Source organism: Zootermopsis nevadensis, unplaced genomic scaffold, assembly GCF_977971745.1.
Source record: "Zootermopsis nevadensis isolate Lab colony 2312 unplaced genomic scaffold, Znev_1.0 Znev_ptg000037l, whole genome shotgun sequence".
Lineage (NCBI taxonomy): Eukaryota > Metazoa > Arthropoda > Insecta > Blattodea > Termopsidae > Zootermopsis > Zootermopsis nevadensis.
Genome location: NW_028259169.1, coordinates 8,842,180 through 8,869,615, shown reverse-complemented (window position 1 = coordinate 8,869,615; position 27,436 = coordinate 8,842,180). Strand labels below are relative to the sequence as shown.

The 27,436-nt window shown below is 37.1% G+C and overlaps 1 protein-coding gene and 1 long non-coding RNA gene across 7 annotated transcripts; both read right to left on the bottom strand.

Moving 5' to 3' along the window:
- Positions 1-232: 232 nt before the first annotated feature.
- On the bottom strand, positions 233-25,438 carry LOC147871902 (uncharacterized). Of its 6 annotated transcripts, XM_087359900.1 has the most exons (11): positions 23,115-23,251; positions 19,822-20,045; positions 18,230-18,488; positions 14,956-15,179; positions 13,363-13,621; positions 10,088-10,311; positions 8,496-8,754; positions 5,233-5,445; positions 2,788-3,057; positions 1,745-1,872; positions 233-538 (listed from the first exon to the last, which is right to left on the bottom strand). In XM_087359900.1, the coding sequence occupies exons 10-11, from the start codon at positions 1,862-1,864 to the stop codon at positions 356-358; spliced, it is 303 nt and encodes a 100-aa protein (XP_087216026.1). In that variant the 5' UTR covers positions 1,865-1,872; positions 2,788-3,057; positions 5,233-5,445; positions 8,496-8,754; positions 10,088-10,311; positions 13,363-13,621; positions 14,956-15,179; positions 18,230-18,488; positions 19,822-20,045; positions 23,115-23,251; the 3' UTR covers positions 233-355. The 6 variants fall into 6 exon arrangements, 2 of the variants coding, with proteins under 2 accessions (XP_087216026.1, XP_087216025.1); XR_015538170.1 differs by lacking the exons at positions 233-538; positions 1,745-1,872 and adding an exon at positions 25,310-25,421 and having other exon boundaries at positions 23,115-23,369; XR_015538171.1 differs by lacking the exons at positions 233-538; positions 1,745-1,872; positions 2,788-3,057; positions 5,233-5,445 and adding exons at positions 5,463-8,059; positions 25,310-25,421 and having other exon boundaries at positions 23,115-23,369.
- Positions 25,439-25,577: 139 nt separating this feature from the next.
- LOC147871901 (uncharacterized) lies at positions 25,578-27,194 on the bottom strand. The gene is made up of 3 exons (XR_015538187.1): positions 26,632-27,194; positions 26,073-26,257; positions 25,578-25,724 (listed from the first exon to the last, which is right to left on the bottom strand). It is a non-coding gene; the product is annotated as an uncharacterized LOC147871901 (long non-coding RNA).
- Positions 27,195-27,436: the final 242 nt, after the last annotated feature.

The following is a 27,436-nucleotide window of genomic DNA, read 5'->3' as shown; positions in this document are numbered from 1 at the left end:
GACACTGAAATGATTCAGCCATTAACTTCAAATCTTAGGAGGAAGACGACGAAAAGAAATTTACTTCCTACAAAACTTGGTTTTTGTACCAGAAACAAAAGATTTTTTTATAAAGTACACTTCTCATACAGGGCCAGATTGGACCAAGGGACAGATTGCTTTTGAATAAGTCGTCATGTGGCAAAAATCTTGATTTACAATTTACTGCAATATGAAGAAAAATAACGCATGATTATAGACATAATGTGGTAATTCTTTATTACAAAAAGTTTATAAAGCACATATGAATCAACAAAAATCAGCATTTTAAAAAGAGGCACCATATCTGCTCAGTCTAGAAAACAGAGTACACTGGTTAATACGTAGTTATGGTAAATGAAAGTGTCTTTGCCTGATTTGTCCAGAAATAAAAGTTCCTTGCTCGAAGAATCACCAAGAAGTCTCCTGCTGGAAGATCCTTTAACTGATACTTTAGTTTATAAATATTGCCTTCTGCATCCAGCACAGGTGTTGCAAAAACCTGCCACTTCCCACTTTCCTGCAAATAAATGTCAAATATCATCAGATTGGAATTCTTTTACATAGAAACACAATTTACTTTATAGAACCTGAAGTTGTCATTCTGCCTTTATAATGTCACAGTGAATGAGACAATAGACTATAATAATTTTTACACTTCTGAATGCATCTAAACTTCATGACTGTGGCAGATTGGGTTAAGACCACTTGATACCCATACAATGAACAATGACATAGCTGTTTTGGATATGGTGGTAAAGAGCAAAATCTCTGCCCCTGCTAGGAATTGAACCCCAGTCATTAACCCAATAGCAAGTCCCTTAATAAAGCAATTCTAGTAAATTCAAAATGTGGGTAGGAAAGAAAGGTTCTTTAAAAATAGGTGTTAACAGAAAAATTATGACACAGGATAAATTCATCTGCTGTAATAAAATTTAAAGTTATTTTACAAAAAATGTTATAAAAATATGTCTGCATTCCATCTTTCAGATGTGATTTAGAAGAGAATTTTATGTGTCATGCTTAGTAATCACACTAGCTTGACTCCTCTCCCTGCATCTTACATTTTGTGCATCATTCCAATCTCCTACTATATTTCTATATCTGAATGTAACTATAACAGAAATGAGCAGTTTCAAGAACTACAGGAGGCTTACCACAGCAAAACCAACACAATATAGAGAACCAGAGTTTTTAGAGGAATTCTCATCCAAAAGGTTCCAATTTTAAGTTTCTGTAAGTTTTCCTACACACATTGTTTGTTGGTTTGCTGCAATTCTCCCAAGTTATCACAAGTTGTCTAAAGTTTAAATTTCCAGACAGAGCTCTAAAATATATTTCCCACTGAGATCTCAAAATTGGAAAATGCTGTGATGGGGTTGGAGAATATGAGAGGACTGTGAGGAGAGAGAGAGTTCAAAGAGGAAACTGAGGAGGAAGATGAGGTTAAGGGGTCAGTGGTCAACATCACACCCCAGCCATGCCTTACCACCAGGGAAAGGGCCCCCGGTATTCGCCGAATAGGAAGCCGAGCGGGGTCCAGAGCCAGTCTGGACACAGAGGCTAGAAGAAAAATCCTTTGCGATCATACACACCATCCAATCTACAGTCAAAACAACATACTGATTGAGCTACCACAACTCCTATAAGGTGAACAAAAATAAAATAATTAACTTGTTTTGCTAGTAATATGATTCTCTTGTTGGCTCAAACAGCTGGTACTTACCTTTGTGTTCTTGTACTGTACTTTGTACTCAAGAATTGGAGAGTAGCTGATAATGTGCCACTCTACATCAAGGCTCCTGCCATCAGCACCTACACTGGCACTGATCAATCCTCGTGTCATAGGTTTCCCTGAAAATTAAGGGAAACTTCAGAATTGTAGTGTACAGTTTATACACACAAATGGACCCTTATCATGGCTCTTCTTCATTACCAAACACGAGCTCAATCATGGACAAATATATGATTACAGAAACAGTGACAATGATGTGTTAATCCTTGATCAAAATATGTCCCTCGTTTGCCACATTCTGGATGTGTGACAAATAAGAATCATTGGAATGAATAGTCAAATCTTTTCATTGCTGTAGAAACAAAATTTAAAATAGTATGAAAGTGAAGCTCAACATATTTTTAACCCTAGCACTAACTGGGAGTGGCCACCTTCATATACCGACACCATTGACCCAGGCGGAAATTCCCCCCCCCCCAACTTAGAAACACATTTGATAAAAGACTGGGTTGGGTCCACAGATATTTCAAATTTTGTGATAAAGATAAAAAATCCCTGACCCAACCAATGATATCACTGCTACAGGCCTGTTTGAGAAAATTAATCAAAAACTACCACGAGATTCATTGATATACTGATGACACTACAGAATTGTTTAATGTTATTTAGCTGTGCGTAATCTTCTATTTTACTCAGTATAGGTGACATATGACAACTAGTGTGTTTATGCTCAATCGTCTCATAATCAAAACTCTTGACAAATGACCTGTCTCAATAACAGCAATAGCAGACGAAGCGACACTACTGAGAGCAGATTCAACCAAGTTTCCTGTGCAGCCAAAAGTAATAAAATATGACAGCTATTTCTTTAGGGCTACGTATCAGTAAGGCATATTGGTGCCTTTTAACACACACCAGTATCATGGAAATGAAACAAAGTGAAAAGTATGTTCCTAAATTGAAAGCAAAACAAAATATAAAATATGGATAAAGTTCTGAAGTTGGTCAGTTTTATAAAAACTTCAAAAACATACCAGTGAGTTCAATTTCCTTAGCGCTGGTTGTTCCCTTGATATTGGTCGCAACGCATTTGTACTTGCCAAAGTCAGAAACCTGGGTTTTATGAATACCATAAAGATATTTGTTGCCATCTATCTTCACACTGTCTAACTCCGTTACAGACCCATTATCTTTCAACCAATAAACATTTGCTTTGGGCTCTGCGCGTACAACACATTTCAATTCCGTATCATAATCTTTTCCTGATGCCACCAGTTCTTCACCAATATCAATTTCAGGAGCATCTGAAATGAGAACCACACAAAAAATATATTACACTTCCTTGCACAGCGAGATCTTTGACAACAAGAAAATGTATATCAGAAGCCCTCAAAACTTTCTTTGACCCAAACATTAGTAAAACAGCAGTGGACTTTCCAAGTAACAATCCTCTATCTGTCTAAAACTGAACAGGATATAACAGTCTAGAAATTTAATTATTACTACCATATATATATATATATATATATATATATATATACACTTTATTTAAAATTTACAAATGAACATATCTATCTCACATTAAATTTAATGAGTCATAATACCTATATTAAACATTCACAGTTAAAATTTATGCCTGAAAGCATACTAAATTAGTTTTCAAACAAACTGAAGTCTATAACTTGGATTTGCCTTTCCACTTCCAGGGGCACAGCAACTGACCCCGAACTCATTATCTTCTTCTTCTTCTTCTTCAGTCACACCAATGAACACCCAAAGGGAACAAACGGGGAAAAAATACTGTTCAACATATATTATTCTGTCATCAAAAGGAAACGCAGGGTAACCACAATATTTCAGCGTAAATTCATTACGCTGTATTGTTAGAAGCTCAACTCTGAAGGGTGAATTCAAAAGTATGTAGGATAATGATATGATGTGGTGCATCTAACTCAACAAAACTCTCTACAATAGCCATAGACTAATTCCATGTAACATTAATATAAACTTCAGCCAAAACTTCTGGTCTTGATTATTTTTGGCAATGCATCCATAAGTGCCAGTCAAACCTCTCTACAGAACTGAAAGTGATATTTTCACTAGTTGCAATGACAGTACTTCGTCTGCAAACAGATTATGATATTATCAGTTCTGATGTAATTTTCTGAAATAAAGCATTAATAGATTTTTCTAACTAACTAACTAGATGGCTTACCGAACCCGAAGGTTCATCACCGAATTAACCAAAGCCCTCCACCGGACCCTGTCCTGGGCCAACAAAATCCAGTTTCCTTCAACTCCTATCTCCCATAGATCCCGCCTGAGATTATCCTCCCATCTACGTCTAGGTCTCCCCAGCGGTCTCTTCCCTTCAGGTTTCCCAACCAGTACCCGGTGCACACCTCTTGTCCCATCCATGCGCGCTACATGTCCCGCCCATCTCACTCTTCTCGACTTAATCACCCTCACAATACTGGGGGAGCAGTACAGATTTCTAAGTTCGTCATTATGCAGTTTTCTCCACGCCTCTTAGGCCCAAATATCCTCCTCAACACCCGATTCTCAAACACCTGCAATCTGTGTTACTCCCTCTGAATGAGAGACCATGTTTCGCACCCATACAAAACAACAGGCAAGATTATTGTTTTGTATACTTTAATTTTCAGATTCTTAGAAATCAGACGGGAAGACAAAATATTTTGGACTGAGACGTAGCAAGCATTTCATGAATTTAGTCTCCTCCTAACTTCCTCACGAGTATCATTTTGATTTGTTGTTGTTGTTCCCAAATATTTGAACTTTGTAACCCTTTCAAAGGATTTATTAGCCACCCTGAGATAATTTTGCCCACCTGTCTTCTGATGACGAGATACTAACATGTACTTACTTTTTTCTGAATTTACTTCCAGCCCCACTTGTCTACCAGCCTCTAGTAAAACTTCTGCGTTCCTCTTTATTGTATTTATATCGTCCCCCAATAAATTAACATCATCAGCATATGCCAATAGCTGATGTGTCCCATTCAATTGCAAACCCTCCTGTATCAGTAATTCAGTTGAAAAGTTTATAACATAACACCTGATGATGGCTATATATAGTCGAAACATGTCGTATATGTTCCACATGTAAATCGAGTACTCGATAAGGAACGTAAAATGATATTTTAATCTTTTAATTATTTTATATTGTGATTGACGGCTAATTTTAATATATTTTTAATACTATTTAACGTAAAGTAAATTAAGCCATTAATTTGATTGAAGATGGCTGTCTTCTGGGTTGACGCGCCATGTAGTCTGGTTGACGCGATCACCATAATGATGGAGGCAACAAGGACCTCTGAAACGTCAGAAACCTTCTACCAGACAACACGGCGCAACAACCCAGAAGACAGCCATATTCACACTCGCTACCATAAAAATCACAAATCCTACATAAATTAGATCCTTTGGAATCCTGTCACGATACTCAAGACTTACTATGTGGGAATCTTCTGATGACGTGACGATCTCGTCCACCGAGATCTACACTTTCTATAGTACATGCTTAGGGATCGGTCCAATATAGTCTTCTAGGTGGGTAGTCTACTGCAGGTCCAGTTGGCCACTGTTCCATTGTATCCACAAGTGAATGACGCCCAGTTCCGTCCATATACGCTGAATCAATACGACCGTTCACACCGGAACATAAGCCTATGAGAAATAACAGAAAAATTCTGTATTCATAGTTGGCACATATCCTGCCACTGTAAGCTGAAAATCCTGAAGACAACAGACCACTAAAAAATGAACAAATAAAGTTGCAGTCTTGAACAAGATATTGTGTGTTGTAGTGAAAGGGTTTTCCCAGCCTGCTAGAGTCGTTCAACTTCAGTAGTGAAGAGAAGAAATTATGTGCAAGAATGCAAGGGAACTCCAAATAGACCTGCTATAAACAAGCTGGTTGTTTAGATTGAAATTACTGGGACCATTATCAAGAAGATTTGTGTGTACACACACAAACACAAAGGCATCCAAAACACCAGAAAATATTGCACATTGTTCATAGTCTTTCTCGACAAATTAAAACAATTATCAATATAAAGGATTTGAGGTTCTCATCATGACATATTAAGATGACTGTCTTCTGGGATGTAGCACTGTGTAGTCTGGTATATCAGTCAGCATCTACCAGACTACATGGTACTACAACCCAGAAGACAGCCATCTTCATGCTCACTGCCATGAGACTCTGAAATCCTACTTTTTTTCAATCAACATTTCCATTGACCAATTTCTGAATAATCAGTTTCCTGCACGTTTTTCTTATGGCTGGTACTGGCCAGTGTACTCTTCAATACTCAACCCATGCAATTTATTCTTATAATACTGTTTACAGGAATAATCCGCAACACAACTCAAGATCTGAAGCCGCTATCAGCACCAATGAACAAGCTTCGGTTGGCGTAATGCAACAGTACCAAAGACAACTGCAGTTTTATAAACTGACGGTGCACGTACCAAAATTGTTTTCATTTGACTTTCCACTCTCGAGGCTGCTGTGTTCGGGAACATGAAACGTGATTATGTTTGTCACATAATTTTGCTAAATATATGCAATTAGAAGTCCAGCATCTTTTGGAAACAACCTTAACAGATGGTTCAGTGTTTAGCATTTAATGAACTTATGCAACAGTAATGCTGTAAAGTCAGTCTTCAAGAATGTTATAAAGAAGCGTGAGATTCTGTTGCCTTCACTAGAGTTTCACACTTTACAGTGAATCATTAACTAATTAATCTATGTGGTAGAAATCACCGATCAAGTCAGTTTGTGGGCCCACAACGATGTCATGAGGTCGATCCAGCTCGGTGTGTATGAGTGTACGTTTCTTTTCTCCAGTTAATTCAGAGACCATAATCACATCAAGTCCTGCATCTACCCAATACACACGCGTGCCCACCCAGTTCAAAGCAAAGCCCCTGTGGGTCTACCAAGTTTGATGCCTGAAAATAACCATATACATTCACTTCTGAAATGGCTGATCGAGAGACGGACGGATTCAAAAACATTCTATACCATTTGCAGGTAAATGAATTCCCACTGCTTGGATTGTTGAAACATATTCGAGACAAAAATTCAGAATGAGCGACACAATGAGAAATTCGGAGCCCTCTGCTCAGATTTTTCAAAACCTAAGAAAGTTGGACTTAGTTACATTTCTGTCACTATAAAATGTTGGTGTCATGTATTCAAGAAATGCTTGTTTCCTTAAAATGTAGTTGTAATGAATATGCAAACTAACATCATTAATGTGATAACCAAGAACGATAAATTGGTTATGTGACTGGCTACTGGCTATCCTCCCAAGTGAGGCAAGGCCTTTCCTGTTTGCAACCACCTGCAGAATGGCTTAAGCTAACCACTCACCACAATTAGTGACCTGGTGTCAAAATATTAGATTACTTCTCAACTCCCACATCTTCATTGCATGGTGCTTAGATTTACGAGAAACTTTTTAACTTCCTTAAAGTTTGTTGGGAGATGATATTTTTATAATTACCTTCATTATATTGAGATACAGTTGTGTAATATAGGGAAGGCAGAGGGAAAAAGTCTCTCAAAGATATATCTTTGCAATGTAAATCAAAATTACAAGGCTGTCAATTTCGGAATTCTAACCCTGGAGAAACTTCAGAAAATAATGAAAAACTACAGTCGGGATAGCTTCTGGATTCAAGTCCCAAATAAAGATGGTTTCTGTAGCTCGCGAACTAAACCCAATAGAAGAATGGTACCACGACAAAAGTCTGCGTTTCGATAAGATTACAGACACCAAAACCACCTCCAACAACAACAATAAAATAAACAAAAGCAAAAACAACAATGTCTGTAGGCATAGAAGCAATAGCCATAACAATGACCACTTGGACCATTGTTGCTGAAAAATGTGAGACATGGATGAGCATGCTACAGCGTACCATTCAAATTTCAGGCTACAAAGTTTCACATCTGTTTAAATTTCATGTAAGTTTCAGAAAAGTATCAGATCCTTAAAACACTCATCTCGCTGCACTCTCCGCGACTGGGTTTGATTCGATGTTGAGGACAAATCATAGAAATAAGACCTCCTGATCATCTTGCCGTGGTGGTCAGACCAGAATGTAGTTGGCTTTGTTAGATCTCATAATATATCCACTGACTCCACTTTTTGACCACGGTCATTAAATGATTTGCTAAGGGCATGGATTAGAGAGTTTTCACCAGGTTTGTACGTATTCAAGTCTCTTAGATCCATTTCAGCAGCAACAATGAAGTGGGCAGGTTTTCCTGGAAAGTGCAAACATTAAACATGAATTTGACGTAAGATGTGTCGTCAGTCTTCATTCGCCTACATTTGGAAAGAATGAAAAATTACATGTACGTATACATTAGAATTACCTGCAGAAAATCAAAATCTTTTTTTACATGTACATATCCTCCTCTGGTAGAGTTAGAAACCAAGTTTTACACCCATACAGAACTACAAGTAAAATGTTAGTTTCACATATTTTAGTTAACTTGTATTTAGATAGGATGGAAAAGAAGATTTTTTAATAAAGTTATATCTGATGAATAAAAATAAAAGTGGATAAGTTAAGACAGCACAGAGGCTGTCATCAGCAATCAATTAGACAAATCATGATGCCCCTCAGCCCTAAAATATTTCTGTGTTTGTCTCGACAGAAATGAGGTCTTGAAGACCTGATATTGAACTAAATGTTACCTCTCGCAAAACAAGTCCTGTTCCTCGATGTTCCTTCCCCTATGAAGCCTGGAGCGCAGTGGCAAGAAAAGTTTCCTCCCTCCCTTCTTTTCTACACAGCTCTGTGAACAGGTTCCAAAATAACATGGTGGTAGAATGCAGTCTTCTTCATCAGAACCATCTCCAGAGTCATTAGATCCATCACAGCGGAATTTGCTGCTAACGCAGTTCTTGTCGGCACACTTGAATTGATCAGTACCACAGTGGCCAGACTGTCGACCTGCAAACAAACGACCATGTAGCTTGCAAAGATTCTACACAAATTCGTATGTGATCCTTACTAAGTGTAGCAGGCACATAAACAGAAATGACGAAAATTTCCTCAAACTTATGTCTCCCTGCCCCCTATAAAAAGAGAATAAATAAAACAGACAAAAGATAAAGGAAGAAACAATATAATTCGGTTCAAAATACGTACAATACCTTTAAATACTTATGTGATAAAGCTTTCTCCATCAAGAAATACAAATATAAGTTTGTATGATGTAAAACTTTCATGGCAACTAAGTATAATGAATTCTTCTCAGGCTACCGGCCATGTCAGGTCCCCAGGGTACTGAACTCCAGTACCCTCTGGATTAGGATGAGTGCTACACAAGTAAGAATTAAGAAGTATATTTATGCTATGGAGAATAGTATTACATTCACTGAAGTAACATTTTGAATAGAAAGTAATGTACCAGCTTGCTTTCTGAGTCTTTAAAGAAGAATCATTCATATATCTTAGTTTGCTCACACTTATGTTTTTGAACTCTGTAGATGTAAAACGACAAATCCAGAGCAAAATGTGCAGATTAGTTTCACACTAATGGCCAAAAGCAAGAAACTTAAAAAACAATCGAAAGCAGCTCCAAGGAACTACAGATCTGTCGCAATAAACAACGTAAAGTAAGATATTGTAGATGCGTCATATTGTGATTTATTTAAATAGTATTAAAAATATATTAAAATTAGCCGTCAATCACAATATAAAATAAAGAAAAGATTAAAATATCATTTTACGTTCCTTATCGAGTACTCGATTTACATGTGGAACATATACGACATGTTTCGACTATATATAGCCATCATCAGGTGTTATGTTATAAATCAGTAAATCATTAAAAATCAGTAAAAATCAGTAATTCAGTTGAAAAGTTTATAACATAACACCTAATGATGGCTATATATAGTCGAAACATGTCGTATATGTTCCACATGTAAATCGAGTACTCGATAAGGAACGTAAAATGATATTTTAATCTTTTAATTATTTTATATTGTGATTGACGGCTAATTTTAATATATTTTTAATACTATTTAACGTAAAGTAAATTAAGCCATTAATTTGATTGAAGATGGCTGTCTTCTGGGTTGACGCGCCATGTAGTCTGGTTGACGCGATCACCATAATGATGGAGGCAACAAGGACCTCTGAAACGTCAGAAACCTTCTACCAGACAACACGGCGCAACAACCCAGAAGACAGCCATATTCACACTCGCTACCATAAAAATCACAAATCCTACATAAATTAGATCCTTTGGAATCCTGTCACGATACTCAAGACTTACTATGTGGGAATCTTCTGATGACGTGACGATCTCGTCCACCGAGATCTACACTTTCTATAGTACATGCTTAGGGATCGGTCCAATATAGTCTTCTAGGTGGGTAGTCTACTGCAGGTCCAGTTGGCCACTGTTCCATTGTATCCACAAGTGAATGACGCCCAGTTCCATCCATATAAGCTGAATCAATACGACCGTTCACACCCCAGTCAGACCGGAACATAAGCCTATGAGAAATAACAGAAAAATTCTGTATTCATAGTTGGCACATATCCTGCCACTGTAAGCTGAAAATCCTGAAGACAACAGACCACTAAAAAATGAACAAATAAAGTTGCAGTCTTGAACAAGATATTGTGTGTTGTAGTGAAAGGGTTTTCCCAGCCTGCTAGAGTCGTTCAACTTCAGTAGTGAAGAGAAGAAATTATGTGCAAGAATGCAAGGGAACTCCAAATAGACCTGCTATAAACAAGCTGGTTGTTTAGATTGAAATTACTGGGACCATTATCAAGAAGATTTGTGTGTACACACACAAACACAAAGGCATCCAAAACACCAGAAAATATTGCACATTGTTCATAGTCTTTCTCGACAAATTAAAACAATTATCAATATAAAGGATTTGAGGTTCTCATCATGACATATTAAGATGACTGTCTTCTGGGATGTAGCACTGTGTAGTCTGGTATATCAGTCAGCATCTACCAGACTACATGGTACTACAACCCAGAAGACAGCCATCTTCATGCTCACTGCCATGAGACTCTGAAATCCTACTTTTTTTCAATCAACATTTCCATTGACCAATTTCTGAATAATCAGTTTCCTGCACGTTTTTCTTATGGCTGGTACTGGCCAGTGTACTCTTCAATACTCAACCCATGCAATTTATTCTTATAATACTGTTTACAGGAATAATCCGCAACACAACTCAAGATCTGAAGCCGCTATCAGCACCAATGAACAAGCTTCGGTTGGCGTAATGCAACAGTACCAAAGACAACTGCAGTTTTATAAACTGACGGTGCACGTACCAAAATTGTTTTCATTTGACTTTCCACTCTCGAGGCTGCTGTGTTCGGGAACATGAAACGTGATTATGTTTGTCACATAATTTTGCTAAATATATGCAATTAGAAGTCCAGCATCTTTTGGAAACAACCTTAACAGATGGTTCAGTGTTTAGCATTTAATGAACTTATGCAACAGTAATGCTGTAAAGTCAGTCTTCAAGAATGTTATAAAGAAGCGTGAGATTCTGTTGCCTTCACTAGAGTTTCACACTTTACAGTGAATCATTAACTAATTAATCTATGTGGTAGAAATCACCGATCAAGTCAGTTTGTGGGCCCACAACGATGTCATGAGGTCGATCCAGCTCGGTGTGTATGAGTGTACGTTTCTTTTCTCCAGTTAATTCAGAGACCATAATCACATCAAGTCCTGCATCTACCCAATACACACGCGTGCCCACCCAGTTCAAAGCAAAGCCCCTGTGGGTCTACCAAGTTTGATGCCTGAAAATAACCATATACATTCACTTCTGAAATGGCTGATCGAGAGACGGACGGATTCAAAAACATTCTATACCATTTGCAGGTAAATGAATTCCCACTGCTTGGATTGTTGAAACATATTCGAGACAAAAATTCAGAATGAGCGACACAATGAGAAATTCGGAGCCCTCTGCTCAGATTTTTCAAAACCTAAGAAAGTTGGACTTAGTTACATTTCTGTCACTATAAAATGTTGGTGTCATGTATTCAAGAAATGCTTGTTTCCTTAAAATGTAGTTGTAATGAATATGCAAACTAACATCATTAATGTGATAACCAAGAACGATAAATTGGTTATGTGACTGGCTACTGGCTATCCTCCCAAGTGAGGCAAGGCCTTTCCTGTTTGCAACCACCTGCAGAATGGCTTAAGCTAACCACTCACCACAATTAGTGACCTGGTGTCAAAATATTAGATTACTTCTCAACTCCCACATCTTCATTGCATGGTGCTTAGATTTACGAGAAACTTTTTAACTTCCTTAAAGTTTGTTGGGAGATGATATTTTTATAATTACCTTCATTATATTGAGATACAGTTGTGTAATATAGGGAAGGCAGAGGGAAAAAGTCTCTCAAAGATATATCTTTGCAATGTAAATCAAAATTACAAGGCTGTCAATTTCGGAATTCTAACCCTGGAGAAACTTCAGAAAATAATGAAAAACTACAGTCGGGATAGCTTCTGGATTCAAGTCCCAAATAAAGATGGTTTCTGTAGCTCGCGAACTAAACCCAATAGAAGAATGGTACCACGACAAAAGTCTGCGTTTCGATAAGATTACAGACACCAAAACCACCTCCAACAACAACAATAAAATAAACAAAAGCAAAAACAACAATGTCTGTAGGCATAGAAGCAATAGCCATAACAATGACCACTTGGACCATTGTTGCTGAAAAATGTGAGACATGGATGAGCATGCTACAGCGTACCATTCAAATTTCAGGCTACAAAGTTTCACATCTGTTTAAATTTCATGTAAGTTTCAGAAAAGTATCAGATCCTTAAAACACTCATCTCGCTGCACTCTCCGCGACTGGGTTTGATTCGATGTTGAGGACAAATCATAGAAATAAGACCTCCTGATCATCTTGCCGTGGTGGTCAGACCAGAATGTAGTTGGCTTTGTTAGATCTCATAATATATCCACTGACTCCACTTTTTGACCACGGTCATTAAATGATTTGCTAAGGGCATGGATTAGAGAGTTTTCACCAGGTTTGTACGTATTCAAGTCTCTTAGATCCATTTCAGCAGCAACAATGAAGTGGGCAGGTTTTCCTGGAAAGTGCAAACATTAAACATGAATTTGACGTAAGATGTGTCGTCAGTCTTCATTCGCCTACATTTGGAAAGAATGAAAAATTACATGTACGTATACATTAGAATTACCTGCAGAAAATCAAAATCTTTTTTTACATGTACATATCCTCCTCTGGTAGAGTTAGAAACCAAGTTTTACACCCATACAGAACTACAAGTAAAATGTTAGTTTCACATATTTTAGTTAACTTGTATTTAGATAGGATGGAAAAGAAGATTCTTTTAATAAAATTATATCTGATGAATAAAAATACAAGTGGATAAGTTAAGACAGCGCAGAAGCTGTCATCAGCAATCAATTAGACAAATCATGATGCCCCTCAGCCCTAAAATATTTCTGTGTTTGTCTCGACAGAAATGAGGTCTTGAAGACCTGATATTGAACTAAATGTTACCTCTCGCAAAACAAGTCCTGTTCCTCGATGTTCCTTCCCCTATGAAGCCTGGAGCGCAGTGGCAAGAAAAGTTTCCTCCCTCCCTTCTTTTCTACACAGCTCTGTGAACAGGTTCCAAAATAACATGGTGGTAGAATGCAGTCTTCTTCATCAGAACCATCTCCAGAGTCATTAGATCCATCACAGCGGAATTTGCTGCTAACGCAGTTCTTGTCGGCACACTTGAATTGATCAGTACCACAGTGGCCAGACTGTCGACCTGCAAACAAACGACCATGTAGCTTGCAAAGATTCTACACAAATTCGTATGTGATCCTTACTAAGTGTAGCAGGCACATAAACAGAAATGACGAAAATTTCCTCAAACTTATGTCTCCCTGCCCCCTATAAAAAGAGAATAAATAAAACAGACAAAAGATAGAGGAAAAAAACAATATAATTCGGTTCAAAATACGTACAATACCTTTAAATACTTATGTGATAAAGCTTTCTCCATCAAGAAATACAAATATAAGTTTGTATGATGTAAAACTTTCATGGCAACTAAGTATAATGAATTCTTCTCAGGCTACCGGCCATGTCAGGTCCCCAGGGTACTGAACTCCAGTACCCTCTGGATTAGGATGAGTGCTACACAAGTAAGAATTAAGAAGTATATTTATGCTATGGAGAATAGTATTACATTCACTGAAGTAACATTTTGAATAGAAAGTAATGTACCAGCTTGCTTTCTGAGTCTTTAAAGAAGAATCATTCATATATCTTAGTTTGCTCACACTTATGTTTTTGAACTCTGTAGATGTAAAACGACAAATCCAGAGCAAAATGTGCAGATTAGTTTCACACTAATGGCCAAAAGCAAGAAACTTAAAAAACAATCGAAAGCAGCTCCAAGGAACTACAGATCTGTCGCAATAAACAACGTAAAGTAAGATATTGTAGATGCGTCATATTGTGATTTATTTAAATAGTATTAAAAATATATTAAAATTAGCCGTCAATCACAATATAAAATAAAGAAAAGATTAAAATATCATTTTACGTTCCTTATCGAGTACTCGATTTACATGTGGAACATATACGACATGTTTCGACTATATATAGCCATCATCAGGTGTTATGTTATAAATCAGTAAATCATTAAAAATCAGTAAAAATCAGTAATTCAGTTGAAAAGTTTATAACATAACACCTAATGATGGCTATATATAGTCGAAACATGTCGTATATGTTCCACATGTAAATCGAGTACTCGATAAGGAACGTAAAATGATATTTTAATCTTTTAATTATTTTATATTGTGATTGACGGCTAATTTTAATATATTTTTAATACTATTTAACGTAAAGTAAATTAAGCCATTAATTTGATTGAAGATGGCTGTCTTCTGGGTTGACGCGCCATGTAGTCTGGTTGACGCGATCACCATAATGATGGAGGCAACAAGGACCTCTGAAACGTCAGAAACCTTCTACCAGACAACACGGCGCAACAACCCAGAAGACAGCCATATTCACACTCGCTACCATAAAAATCACAAATCCTACATAAATTAGATCCTTTGGAATCCTGTCACGATACTCAAGACTTACTATGTGGGAATCTTCTGATGACGTGACGATCTCGTCCACCGAGATCTACACTTTCTATAGTACATGCTTAGGGATCGGTCCAATATAGTCTTCTAGGTGGGTAGTCTACTGCAGGTCCAGTTGGCCACTGTTCCATTGTATCCACAAGTGAATGACGCCCAGTTCCATCCATATAAGCTGAATCAATACGACCGTTCACACCCCAGTCAGACCGGAACATAAGCCTATGAGAAATAACAGAAAAATTCTGTATTCATAGTTGGCACATATCCTGCCACTGTAAGCTGAAAATCCTGAAGACAACAGACCACTAAAAAATGAACAAATAAAGTTGCAGTCTTGAACAAGATATTGTGTGTTGTAGTGAAAGGGTTTTCCCAGCCTGCTAGAGTCGTTCAACTTCAGTAGTGAAGAGAAGAAATTATGTGCAAGAATGCAAGGGAACTCCAAATAGACCTGCTATAAACAAGCTGGTTGTTTAGATTGAAATTACTGGGACCATTATCAAGAAGATTTGTGTGTACACACACAAACACAAAGGCATCCAAAACACCAGAAAATATTGCACATTGTTCATAGTCTTTCTCGACAAATTAAAACAATTATCAATATAAAGGATTTGAGGTTCTCATCATGACATATTAAGATGACTGTCTTCTGGGATGTAGCACTGTGTAGTCTGGTATATCAGTCAGCATCTACCAGACTACATGGTACTACAACCCAGAAGACAGCCATCTTCATGCTCACTGCCATGAGACTCTGAAATCCTACTTTTTTTCAATCAACATTTCCATTGACCAATTTCTGAATAATCAGTTTCCTGCACGTTTTTCTTATGGCTGGTACTGGCCAGTGTACTCTTCAATACTCAACCCATGCAATTTATTCTTATAATACTGTTTACAGGAATAATCCGCAACACAACTCAAGATCTGAAGCCGCTATCAGCACCAATGAACAAGCTTCGGTTGGCGTAATGCAACAGTACCAAAGACAACTGCAGTTTTATAAACTGACGGTGCACGTACCAAAATTGTTTTCATTTGACTTTCCACTCTCGAGGCTGCTGTGTTCGGGAACATGAAACGTGATTATGTTTGTCACATAATTTTGCTAAATATATGCAATTAGAAGTCCAGCATCTTTTGGAAACAACCTTAACAGATGGTTCAGTGTTTAGCATTTAATGAACTTATGCAACAGTAATGCTGTAAAGTCAGTCTTCAAGAATGTTATAAAGAAGCGTGAGATTCTGTTGCCTTCACTAGAGTTTCACACTTTACAGTGAATCATTAACTAATTAATCTATGTGGTAGAAATCACCGATCAAGTCAGTTTGTGGGCCCACAACGATGTCATGAGGTCGATCCAGCTCGGTGTGTATGAGTGTACGTTTCTTTTCTCCAGTTAATTCAGAGACCATAATCACATCAAGTCCTGCATCTACCCAATACACACGCGTGCCCACCCAGTTCAAAGCAAAGCCCCTGTGGGTCTACCAAGTTTGATGCCTGAAAATAACCATATACATTCACTTCTGAAATGGCTGATCGAGAGACGGACGGATTCAAAAACATTCTATACCATTTGCAGGTAAATGAATTCCCACTGCTTGGATTGTTGAAACATATTCGAGACAAAAATTCAGAATGAGCGACACAATGAGAAATTCGGAGCCCTCTGCTCAGATTTTTCAAAACCTAAGAAAGTTGGACTTAGTTACATTTCTGTCACTATAAAATGTTGGTGTCATGTATTCAAGAAATGCTTGTTTCCTTAAAATGTAGTTGTAATGAATATGCAAACTAACATCATTAATGTGATAACCAAGAACGATAAATTGGTTATGTGACTGGCTACTGGCTATCCTCCCAAGTGAGGCAAGGCCTTTCCTGTTTGCAACCACCTGCAGAATGGCTTAAGCTAACCACTCACCACAATTAGTGACCTGGTGTCAAAATATTAGATTACTTCTCAACTCCCACATCTTCATTGCATGGTGCTTAGATTTACGAGAAACTTTTTAACTTCCTTAAAGTTTGTTGGGAGATGATATTTTTATAATTACCTTCATTATATTGAGATACAGTTGTGTAATATAGGGAAGGCAGAGGGAAAAAGTCTCTCAAAGATATATCTTTGCAATGTAAATCAAAATTACAAGGCTGTCAATTTCGGAATTCTAACCCTGGAGAAACTTCAGAAAATAATGAAAAACTACAGTCGGGATAGCTTCTGGATTCAAGTCCCAAATAAAGATGGTTTCTGTAGCTCGCGAACTAAACCCAATAGAAGAATGGTACCACGACAAAAGTCTGCGTTTCGATAAGATTACAGACACCAAAACCACCTCCAACAACAACAATAAAATAAACAAAAGCAAAAACAACAATGTCTGTAGGCATAGAAGCAATAGCCATAACAATGACCACTTGGACCATTGTTGCTGAAAAATGTGAGACATGGATGAGCATGCTACAGCGTACCATTCAAATTTCAGGCTACAAAGTTTCACATCTGTTTAAATTTCATGTAAGTTTCAGAAAAGTATCAGATCCTTAAAACACTCATCTCGCTGCACTCTCCGCGACTGGGTTTGATTCGATGTTGAGGACAAATCATAGAAATAAGACCTCCTGATCATCTTGCCGTGGTGGTCAGACCAGAATGTAGTTGGCTTTGTTAGATCTCATAATATATCCACTGACTCCACTTTTTGACCACGGTCATTAAATGATTTGCTAAGGGCATGGATTAGAGAGTTTTCACCAGGTTTGTACGTATTCAAGTCTCTTAGATCCATTTCAGCAGCAACAATGAAGTGGGCAGGTTTTCCTGGAAAGTGCAAACATTAAACATGAATTTGACGTAAGATGTGTCGTCAGTCTTCATTCGCCTACATTTGGAAAGAATGAAAAATTACATGTACGTATACATTAGAATTACCTGCAGAAAATCAAAATCTTTTTTTACATGTACATATCCTCCTCTGGTAGAGTTAGAAACCAAGTTTTACACCCATACAGAACTACAAGTAAAATGTTAGTTTCACATATTTTAGTTAACTTGTATTTAGATAGGATGGAAAAGAAGATTTTTTAATAAAGTTATATCTGATGAATAAAAATAAAAGTGGATAAGTTAAGACAGCACAGAGGCTGTCATCAGCAATCAATTAGACAAATCATGATGCCCCTCAGCCCTAAAATATTTCTGTGTTTGTCTCGACAGAAATGAGGTCTTGAAGACCTGATATTGAACTAAATGTTACCTCTCGCAAAACAAGTCCTGTTCCTCGATGTTCCTTCCCCTATGAAGCCTGGAGCGCAGTGGCAAGAAAAGTTTCCTCCCTCCCTTCTTTTCTACACAGCTCTGTGAACAGGTTCCAAAATAACATGGTGGTAGAATGCAGTCTTCTTCATCAGAACCATCTCCAGAGTCATTAGATCCATCACAGCGGAATTTGCTGCTAACGCAGTTCTTGTCGGCACACTTGAATTGATCAGTACCACAGTGGCCAGACTGTCGACCTGCAAACAAACGACCATGTAGCTTGCAAAGATTCTACACAAATTCGTATGTGATCCTTACTAAGTGTAGCAGGCACATAAACAGAAATGACGAAAATTTCCTCAAACTTATGTCTCCCTGCCCCCTATAAAAAGAGAATAAATAAAACAGACAAAAGATAAAGGAAGAAACAATATAATTCGGTTCAAAATACGTACAATACCTTTAAATACTTATGTGATAAAGCTTTCTCCATCAAGAAATACAAATATAAGTTTGTATGATGTAAAACTTTCATGGCAACTAAGTATAATGAATTCTTCTCAGGCTACCGGCCATGTCAGGTCCCCAGGGTACTGAACTCCAGTACCCTCTGGATTAGGATGAGTGCTACACAAGTAAGAATTAAGAAGTATATTTATGCTATGGAGAATAGTATTACATTCACTGAAGTAACATTTTGAATAGAAAGTAATGTACCAGCTTGCTTTCTGAGTCTTTAAAGAAGAATCATTCATATATCTTAGTTTGCTCACACTTATGTTTTTGAACTCTGTAGATGTAAAACGACAAATCCAGAGCAAAATGTGCAGATTAGTTTCACACTAATGGCCAAAAGCAAGAAACTTAAAAAACAATCGAAAGCAGCTCCAAGGAACTACAGATCTGTCGCAATAAACAACGTAAAGTAAGATATTGTAGATGCGTCATATTGTGATTTATTTAAATAGTATTAAAAATATATTAAAATTAGCCGTCAATCACAATATAAAATAAAGAAAAGATTAAAATATCATTTTACGTTCCTTATCGAGTACTCGATTTACATGTGGAACATATACGACATGTTTCGACTATATATAGCCATCATCAGGTGTTATGTTATAAATCAGTAAATCATTAAAAATCAGTAAAAATCAGTAATTCAGTTGAAAAGTTTATAACATAACACCTAATGATGGCTATATATAGTCGAAACATGTCGTATATGTTCCACATGTAAATCGAGTACTCGATAAGGAACGTAAAATGATATTTTAATCTTTTAATTATTTTATATTGTGATTGACGGCTAATTTTAATATATTTTTAATACTATTTAACGTAAAGTAAATTAAGCCATTAATTTGATTGAAGATGGCTGTCTTCTGGGTTGACGCGCCATGTAGTCTGGTTGACGCGATCACCATAATGATGGAGGCAACAAGGACCTCTGAAACGTCAGAAACCTTCTACCAGACAACACGGCGCAACAACCCAGAAGACAGCCATATTCACACTCGCTACCATAAAAATCACAAATCCTACATAAATTAGATCCTTTGGAATCCTGTCACGATACTCAAGACTTACTATGTGGGAATCTTCTGATGACGTGACGATCTCGTCCACCGAGATCTACACTTTCTATAGTACATGCTTAGGGATCGGTCCAATATAGTCTTCTAGGTGGGTAGTCTACTGCAGGTCCAGTTGGCCACTGTTCCATTGTATCCACAAGTGAATGACGCCCAGTTCCATCCATATAAGCTGAATCAATACGACCGTTCACACCCCAGTCAGACCGGAACATAAGCCTATGAGAAATAACAGAAAAATTCTGTATTCATAGTTGGCACATATCCTGCCACTGTAAGCTGAAAATCCTGAAGACAACAGACCACTAAAAAATGAACAAATAAAGTTGCAGTCTTGAACAAGATATTGTGTGTTGTAGTGAAAGGGTTTTCCCAGCCTGCTAGAGTCGTTCAACTTCAGTAGTGAAGAGAAGAAATTATGTGCAAGAATGCAAGGGAACTCCAAATAGACCTGCTATAAACAAGCTGGTTGTTTAGATTGAAATTACTGGGACCATTATCAAGAAGATTTGTGTGTACACACACAAACACAAAGGCATCCAAAACACCAGAAAATATTGCACATTGTTCATAGTCTTTCTCGACAAATTAAAACAATTATCAATATAAAGGATTTGAGGTTCTCATCATGACATATTAAGATGACTGTCTTCTGGGATGTAGCACTGTGTAGTCTGGTATATCAGTCAGCATCTACCAGACTACATGGTACTACAACCCAGAAGACAGCCATCTTCATGCTCACTGCCATGAGACTCTGAAATCCTACTTTTTTTCAATCAACATTTCCATTGACCAATTTCTGAATAATCAGTTTCCTGCACGTTTTTCTTATGGCTGGTACTGGCCAGTGTACTCTTCAATACTCAACCCATGCAATTTATTCTTATAATACTGTTTACAGGAATAATCCGCAACACAACTCAAGATCTGAAGCCGCTATCAGCACCAATGAACAAGCTTCGGTTGGCGTAATGCAACAGTACCAAAGACAACTGCAGTTTTATAAACTGACGGTGCACGTACCAAAATTGTTTTCATTTGACTTTCCACTCTCGAGGCTGCTGTGTTCGGGAACATGAAACGTGATTATGTTTGTCACATAATTTTGCTAAATATATGCAATTAGAAGTCCAGCATCTTTTGGAAACAACCTTAACAGATGGTTCAGTGTTTAGCATTTAATGAACTTATGCAACAGTAATGCTGTAAAGTCAGTCTTCAAGAATGTTATAAAGAAGCGTGAGATTCTGCTGCCTTCACTAGAGTTTCACACTTTACAGTGAATCATTAACTAATTAATCTATGTGGTAGAAATCACCGATCAAGTCAGTTTGTGGGCCCACAACGATGTCATGAGGTCGATCCAGCTCGGTGTGTATGAGTGTACGTTTCTTTTCTCCAGTTAATTCAGAGACCATAATCACATCAAGTCCTGCATCTACCCAATACACACGCGTGCCCACCCAGTTCAAAGCAAAGCCCCTGTGGGTCTACCAAGTTTGATGCCTGAAAATAACCATATACATTCACTTCTGAAATGGCTGATCGAGAGACGGACGGATTCAAAAACATTCTATACCATTTGCAGGTAAATGAATTCCCACTGCTTGGATTGTTGAAACATATTCGAGACAAAAATTCAGAATGAGCGACACAATGAGAAATTCGGAGCCCTCTGCTCAGATTTTTCAAAACCTAAGAAAGTTGGACTTAGTTACATTTCTGTCACTATAAAATGTTGGTGTCATGTATTCAAGAAATGCTTGTTTCCTTAAAATGTAGTTGTAATGAATATGCAAACTAACATCATTAATGTGATAACCAAGAACGATAAATTGGTTATGTGACTGGCTACTGGCTATCCTCCCAAGTGAGGCAAGGCCTTTCCTGTTTGCAACCACCTGCAGAATGGCTTAAGCTAACCACTCACCACAATTAGTGACCTGGTGTCAAAATATTAGATTACTTCTCAACTCCCACATCTTCATTGCATGGTGCTTAGATTTACGAGAAACTTTTTAACTTCCTTAAAGTTTGTTGGGAGATGATATTTTTATAATTACCTTCATTATATTGAGATACAGTTGTGTAATATAGGGAAGGCAGAGGGAAAAAGTCTCTCAAAGATATATCTTTGCAATGTAAATCAAAATTACAAGGCTGTCAATTTCGGAATTCTAACCCTGGAGAAACTTCAGAAAATAATGAAAAACTACAGTCGGGATAGCTTCTGGATTCAAGTCCCAAATAAAGATGGTTTCTGTAGCTCGCGAAATAAACCCAATAGAAGAATGGTACCACGACAAAAGTCTGCGTTTCGATAAGATTACAGACACCAAAACCACCTCCAACAACAACAATAAAATAAACAAAAGCAAAAACAACAATGTCTGTAGGCATAGCAGCAATAGCCATAACAATGACCACTTGGACCATTGTTGCTGAAAAATGTGAGACATGGATGAGCATGCTACAGCGTACCATTCAAATTTCAGGCTACAAAGTTTCACATCTGTTTAAATTTCATGTAAGTTTCAGAAAAGTATCAGATCCTTAAAACACTCATCTCGCTGCACTCTCCGCGACTGGGTTTGATTCGATGTTGAGGACAAATCATAGAAATAAGACCTCCTGATCATCTTGCCGTGGTGGTCAGACCAGAATGTAGTTTGGCTTTGTTAGATCCCATAATATATCCACTGACTCCACTTTTTGACCACGGTCATTAAATGATTTGCTAAGGGCATGGATTAGAGAGTTTTCACCAGGTTTGTACGTATTCAAGTCTCTTAGATCCATTTCAGCAACAACAATGAAGTGGGCAGGTTTTCCTGGAAAGCGCAAACATTAAACATGAATTTGACGTAAGATGTGTCGTCAGTCTTCATTTGCCTACATTTGGAAAGAATGAAAAATTACATGTACGTATACATCAGAATTACCTGCAGAAAATCAAAATCTTTTTTACATGTACATATCCTCCTCTGGTAGAGTTAGAAACCAAGTTTTACACCCATACAGAACTACAAGTAAAATGTTAGTTTCACATATTTTAGTTAACTTGTATTTAGATAGGATGGAAAAGAAGATTCTTTTAATAAAGTTATATCTGATGAATAAAAATAGGTATGACAAAAAAAATACAAGTTGATGAGTTAAGACAGCACATAAGCTGTCATCAGCAATCTATTAGACAAATCATGATGCCCCTCAGCCCTAAAATATTTCTGCGTTTGTCTCGACAGAAGTGAGGTCTTGAAGACCTGATATTGAACTAAATGTTACCTCTCGCAAAACAAGTCCTGTTCCTCGATGTTCCTTCCCCTACGAAACCTGGAGCCCAGTGGCAAGAAAAGTTTCCTCCCGTCTTTTCTACACAGCTCTGTGAACAGGTTCCAAAATAACATGGTGGTAGAATGCAGTCTTCTTCATCAGAACCATCTCCAGAGTCATTAGATCCATCACAGCGGAATTTGCTGCTAACGCAGTTCTTGTCGGCACACTTGAATTGATCAGTACCACAGTGGCCAGACTGTCGACCTGCAAACAAACGACCATGTAGCTTGCAAAGATTCTACACAAATTCGTATGTGATCCTTACTAAGTGTAGCAGGCACATAAACAGAAATGACGAAAATTTCCTCAAACTTATGTCTCCCTGCCCCCTATAAAAAGAGAATAAATAAAACAGACAAAAGATAGAGGAAAAAAACAATATAATTCGGTTCAAAATACGTACAATACCTTAAAATACTTATGTGATAAAGCTTTCTCCATCAAGAAATACAAATATAAGTTTGTATGATGTAAAACTTTCATGGCAACTAAGTATAATGAATTCTTCTCAGGCTACCGGCCACGTCAGGTCCCCAGGGTACTGAACTCCATACCCTCTGGATTAGGATGAAGATGGTTCTTGAAACCCAACACAGCTGGTAGCCAGAGAGGAATTTATTCTACACATAGTTTTTCCTTGTAGAAATCAGTCTCACCTGCTTCATTTTGATAAATGGAAGAAGTCTATACTCTTAATCTGTAGCTCTCATATAAAAATAACTGAATACATTTTCCTGTTTTAAATTTTCATATGTAAATTTATAAAAGTAATTAATGTTTCTACACATTATTTTCTCTTTCTGTGCGCACACATATATATAACAACTAACCAACTACCGAACTCCATGAAACAGAGTCCTCTTCTTGACAAACTATTGGTATGCTCAAGAAATTTCCGACCCTTTATGGAAGCTGAAGATTCGCTACTGTCTTGACAACAGTCTACTATCTGTCGCTGTCAAAAAAGAAAATATAATGGTAATTTTTTCATAATTTCTAGTGTGACCTAAGAGGAATATAATAGCCAATCTTTACAGTATCACCCCAAGCACCAACAAAATAAAAAAAAGCTATGGATATCGTATCATACTGAAGATGGCTGACTTCCGGGTTGTAGCACTGCATAGTTTGGTAAAAAGTTTACCAGCGTTTCAGAGATCCTTGATGTCTCCATCATCATGGCAAGGAGTAAGCCAAGTTGCTCTTGGTCCTGACGATGGGGGCAGCTAACACCTCTGAAATGTAGGTGAACTTCAGACATTTCCTCGAATATCTGATATTAATAAATACTATATCCTAATTCATAACAGTCTTTTGAATCACGTATTGAAAAATATGTTTGCGAGACAGAACGCACCATTTTAAAAAAAATTTATATACACCGAGTTTCGTCTGTGTCTCCATCACATTTCCATTCTCTATTAACAAAGATTTGACATAATAACTGTGGCATACTAAAATGCACACGTTATTTCCACAGGAATAAAAACTGATATTACAAAAATTCCTATTACAATTCAGATGGAATGTACCACTTCAAATCTAAGATGGATACCAGCCATGATGAAGGATATTTTCTGTGGTTTTCCTTGCTCTCACAAAGAAAGTGGCACAGAACAAGTACAACTTATAACAAGAACTACATTATAGTGAACAAAATCATTGGAACCATCAATTTCTTAAGGTTATGTATGTAGAAAAATGTAGTCTGCATTCGAGTAAACTTAACCAAGCCAATGAGAAATCATACGATTTCCCGTGCTGTAACGCAGAAACCGATTTTCATTTTCTTCAACCCAGCTGTGCACTATTTCTCTCACATTGTCCACATGTTTCCAATAGTAACACTGCCAGGAATGCATCCGTCAAGAATAACATTATTAATCTGTAGTGCCAAAGCCAGATAATCCACATAAAGTCAAAATGTCTTAAAACGGTCAAGCATGAAGTCTATATTCTTAAGATCCGACTAAATATAAATAACTCCATCTTTAATTTTACTGTCAAAACCATTAGTAAACTGAACTTATCATATATGTATTACATCTTCATAACAGAGAGACAAGAAATGTTATTAGATAGAAACAAATTTTATTATAAAGAATACATTAAAATGATGCACCAACAGTGATACTAAGACTCACGTGCATTATCCATAACGACGTCTGTCAAACAGATAACACGCATTCAACTGATCTAAATCACCCATATGTGGAACGAGTCATAGTACAATAAAAATACAGCAGGCACACAACTTAGGAACACAAAATCTGCAATAAATCAGTGTACACAAAAACAGAACCCAGAAGCAACTGAGAGTACAATACACTTTGAACAAAACATGATTTTTAATTGTTTAATATCAAAATACCACAGGTTTCAATGTAATAAAAACTTCCTAATATACTTTGAGGATTGCAACTGGTCTGTGAAAATCATACTCACTCTTATGTTGACTTTACAACAACAACAACAACAACAATAAGCTTTTCCAGAATAAATTCATGATAAAAATCAACTTTCTAAGTAAGTCTGAATCCAATTTTTGTTACAGTCAAACTGAAAAGAATACAGAAAAAATTTAATTTCACTGTTTGCTACATGCCAGAACAAAATCCACAGTAATCGTGCAGACGAGAGTTTAGAATGAATTCATTTTATTGAACTTTTGTGCATTGGAATTGCCTTTATATTTTAATAAGGAAAAAATAAATCCTAGTTCCATAAATTTCTGAAAGATGATGAGGGAGAAACACATATTCATTGGAGGAAAACTATAAAATACCAAATTAACTAAAAATGGTGTACATCAGGACAATATCCAGCCATAACATTCCTACCATAAATCAACGACTCCCACAAACCTTTGTAGAATCACTAATATATATACAATGCAACAGTTGTTACCTCTGCTTCCTGTTCATGCCTTATAAATCTGAGACTGGGATATAATCTTCCCTTGCATCTGCCCAAAATAGTTCATTTGCTTCATATGAGATGGTCAGAGCATTTGGCCAGCCCAGTGAATCATTGGTCTGAGCCAATCCATTCCAGCCTTTCAAATATCTCCCCAGTCTGTCCAGTACATGCAACTGTAAAAAAACAAAATTGTTTTTACACAAGGGAACTCATAATAAGCCAAAAAAAAAATCATATTTCTTATTCTAATTCCAGAGGAAGGTACAATTCCCATTAGAAACATGACAATTAAGATATAAGTTGTTTACATGAAAGTAAGGATCATGTCTGCTGGCAGGCTTTAGTGTTGTTGGTGTTGGACCTGCAAGTTCTGATACCAGGGAGTTAGTTAGATAGCATGTTATTTAACTCATGCAACTTACAACACTGTTTCTACTCCAGTAGTTTATAAGCTCTATACCAATAAAACATTTCTGATGATAAACCATATACATTTGAGTTCACGTAACAAACCTGAAGGCAACAAAAATTAGCAAACCTGAAATACCTTTTTGCATAAGATATGCAGCTACAAAGATTACGAACTGTTTTGTGACCATTTTTCTCATGTATTTGAATTATGATATGCCGCAGACCTCAAGCTTTCCAACATACCACAGCACATGAAAACAGTTTTGAGGTCTCCGCCCCACTCTCCAATTAAAACCATTCTTGCCCGCCGGTTATTGGCCTACCTGCAGACATAGGTCGATAACTGCACACACTGCACATTTAATCCCACTTCCTGTAATATCATCCTGACAATAAGTACAATTGTATTTTGCATATAAATCTGAAATGCAAACACAATTATATATCAATTTACTTTATCTGCAAATACATATATTACTTCTAAATTCTGACGAAACGTATCCGCCATGTTGTGACGTCACAGCCAAAGCTCACTAAACGCGAATGCCTGATCGGTAACACCAGTGGTACAAACCTCTCAAAAATCATTACCGTATGCACACTGGTGAGAAGCCTTTTGAATGCAATGTGTGTAATGCAAAGTTCTCACGCAGTGCATCGTACAACGCACATGGAAATGAAACAGTATAAATGTGATAATGCGATGTTTGCAACAAGAACTTTTCAAGGAATGATGATTTGAAGAAACATTATCGCACTCATACTGAAGTGAAGATTTACAAATGTGAAGTATGCAATAAACATTTCTCACAGAAAGAAAATCTTGTGATACACGGTTTTATCCATACAGGTAAGAAGCCTTACACTTGTGAAGTATATAATAGAAGTTTTTCTCAGGGCGGACATCTCAACGCGCACAAACGCATACACACAGGGGAAGA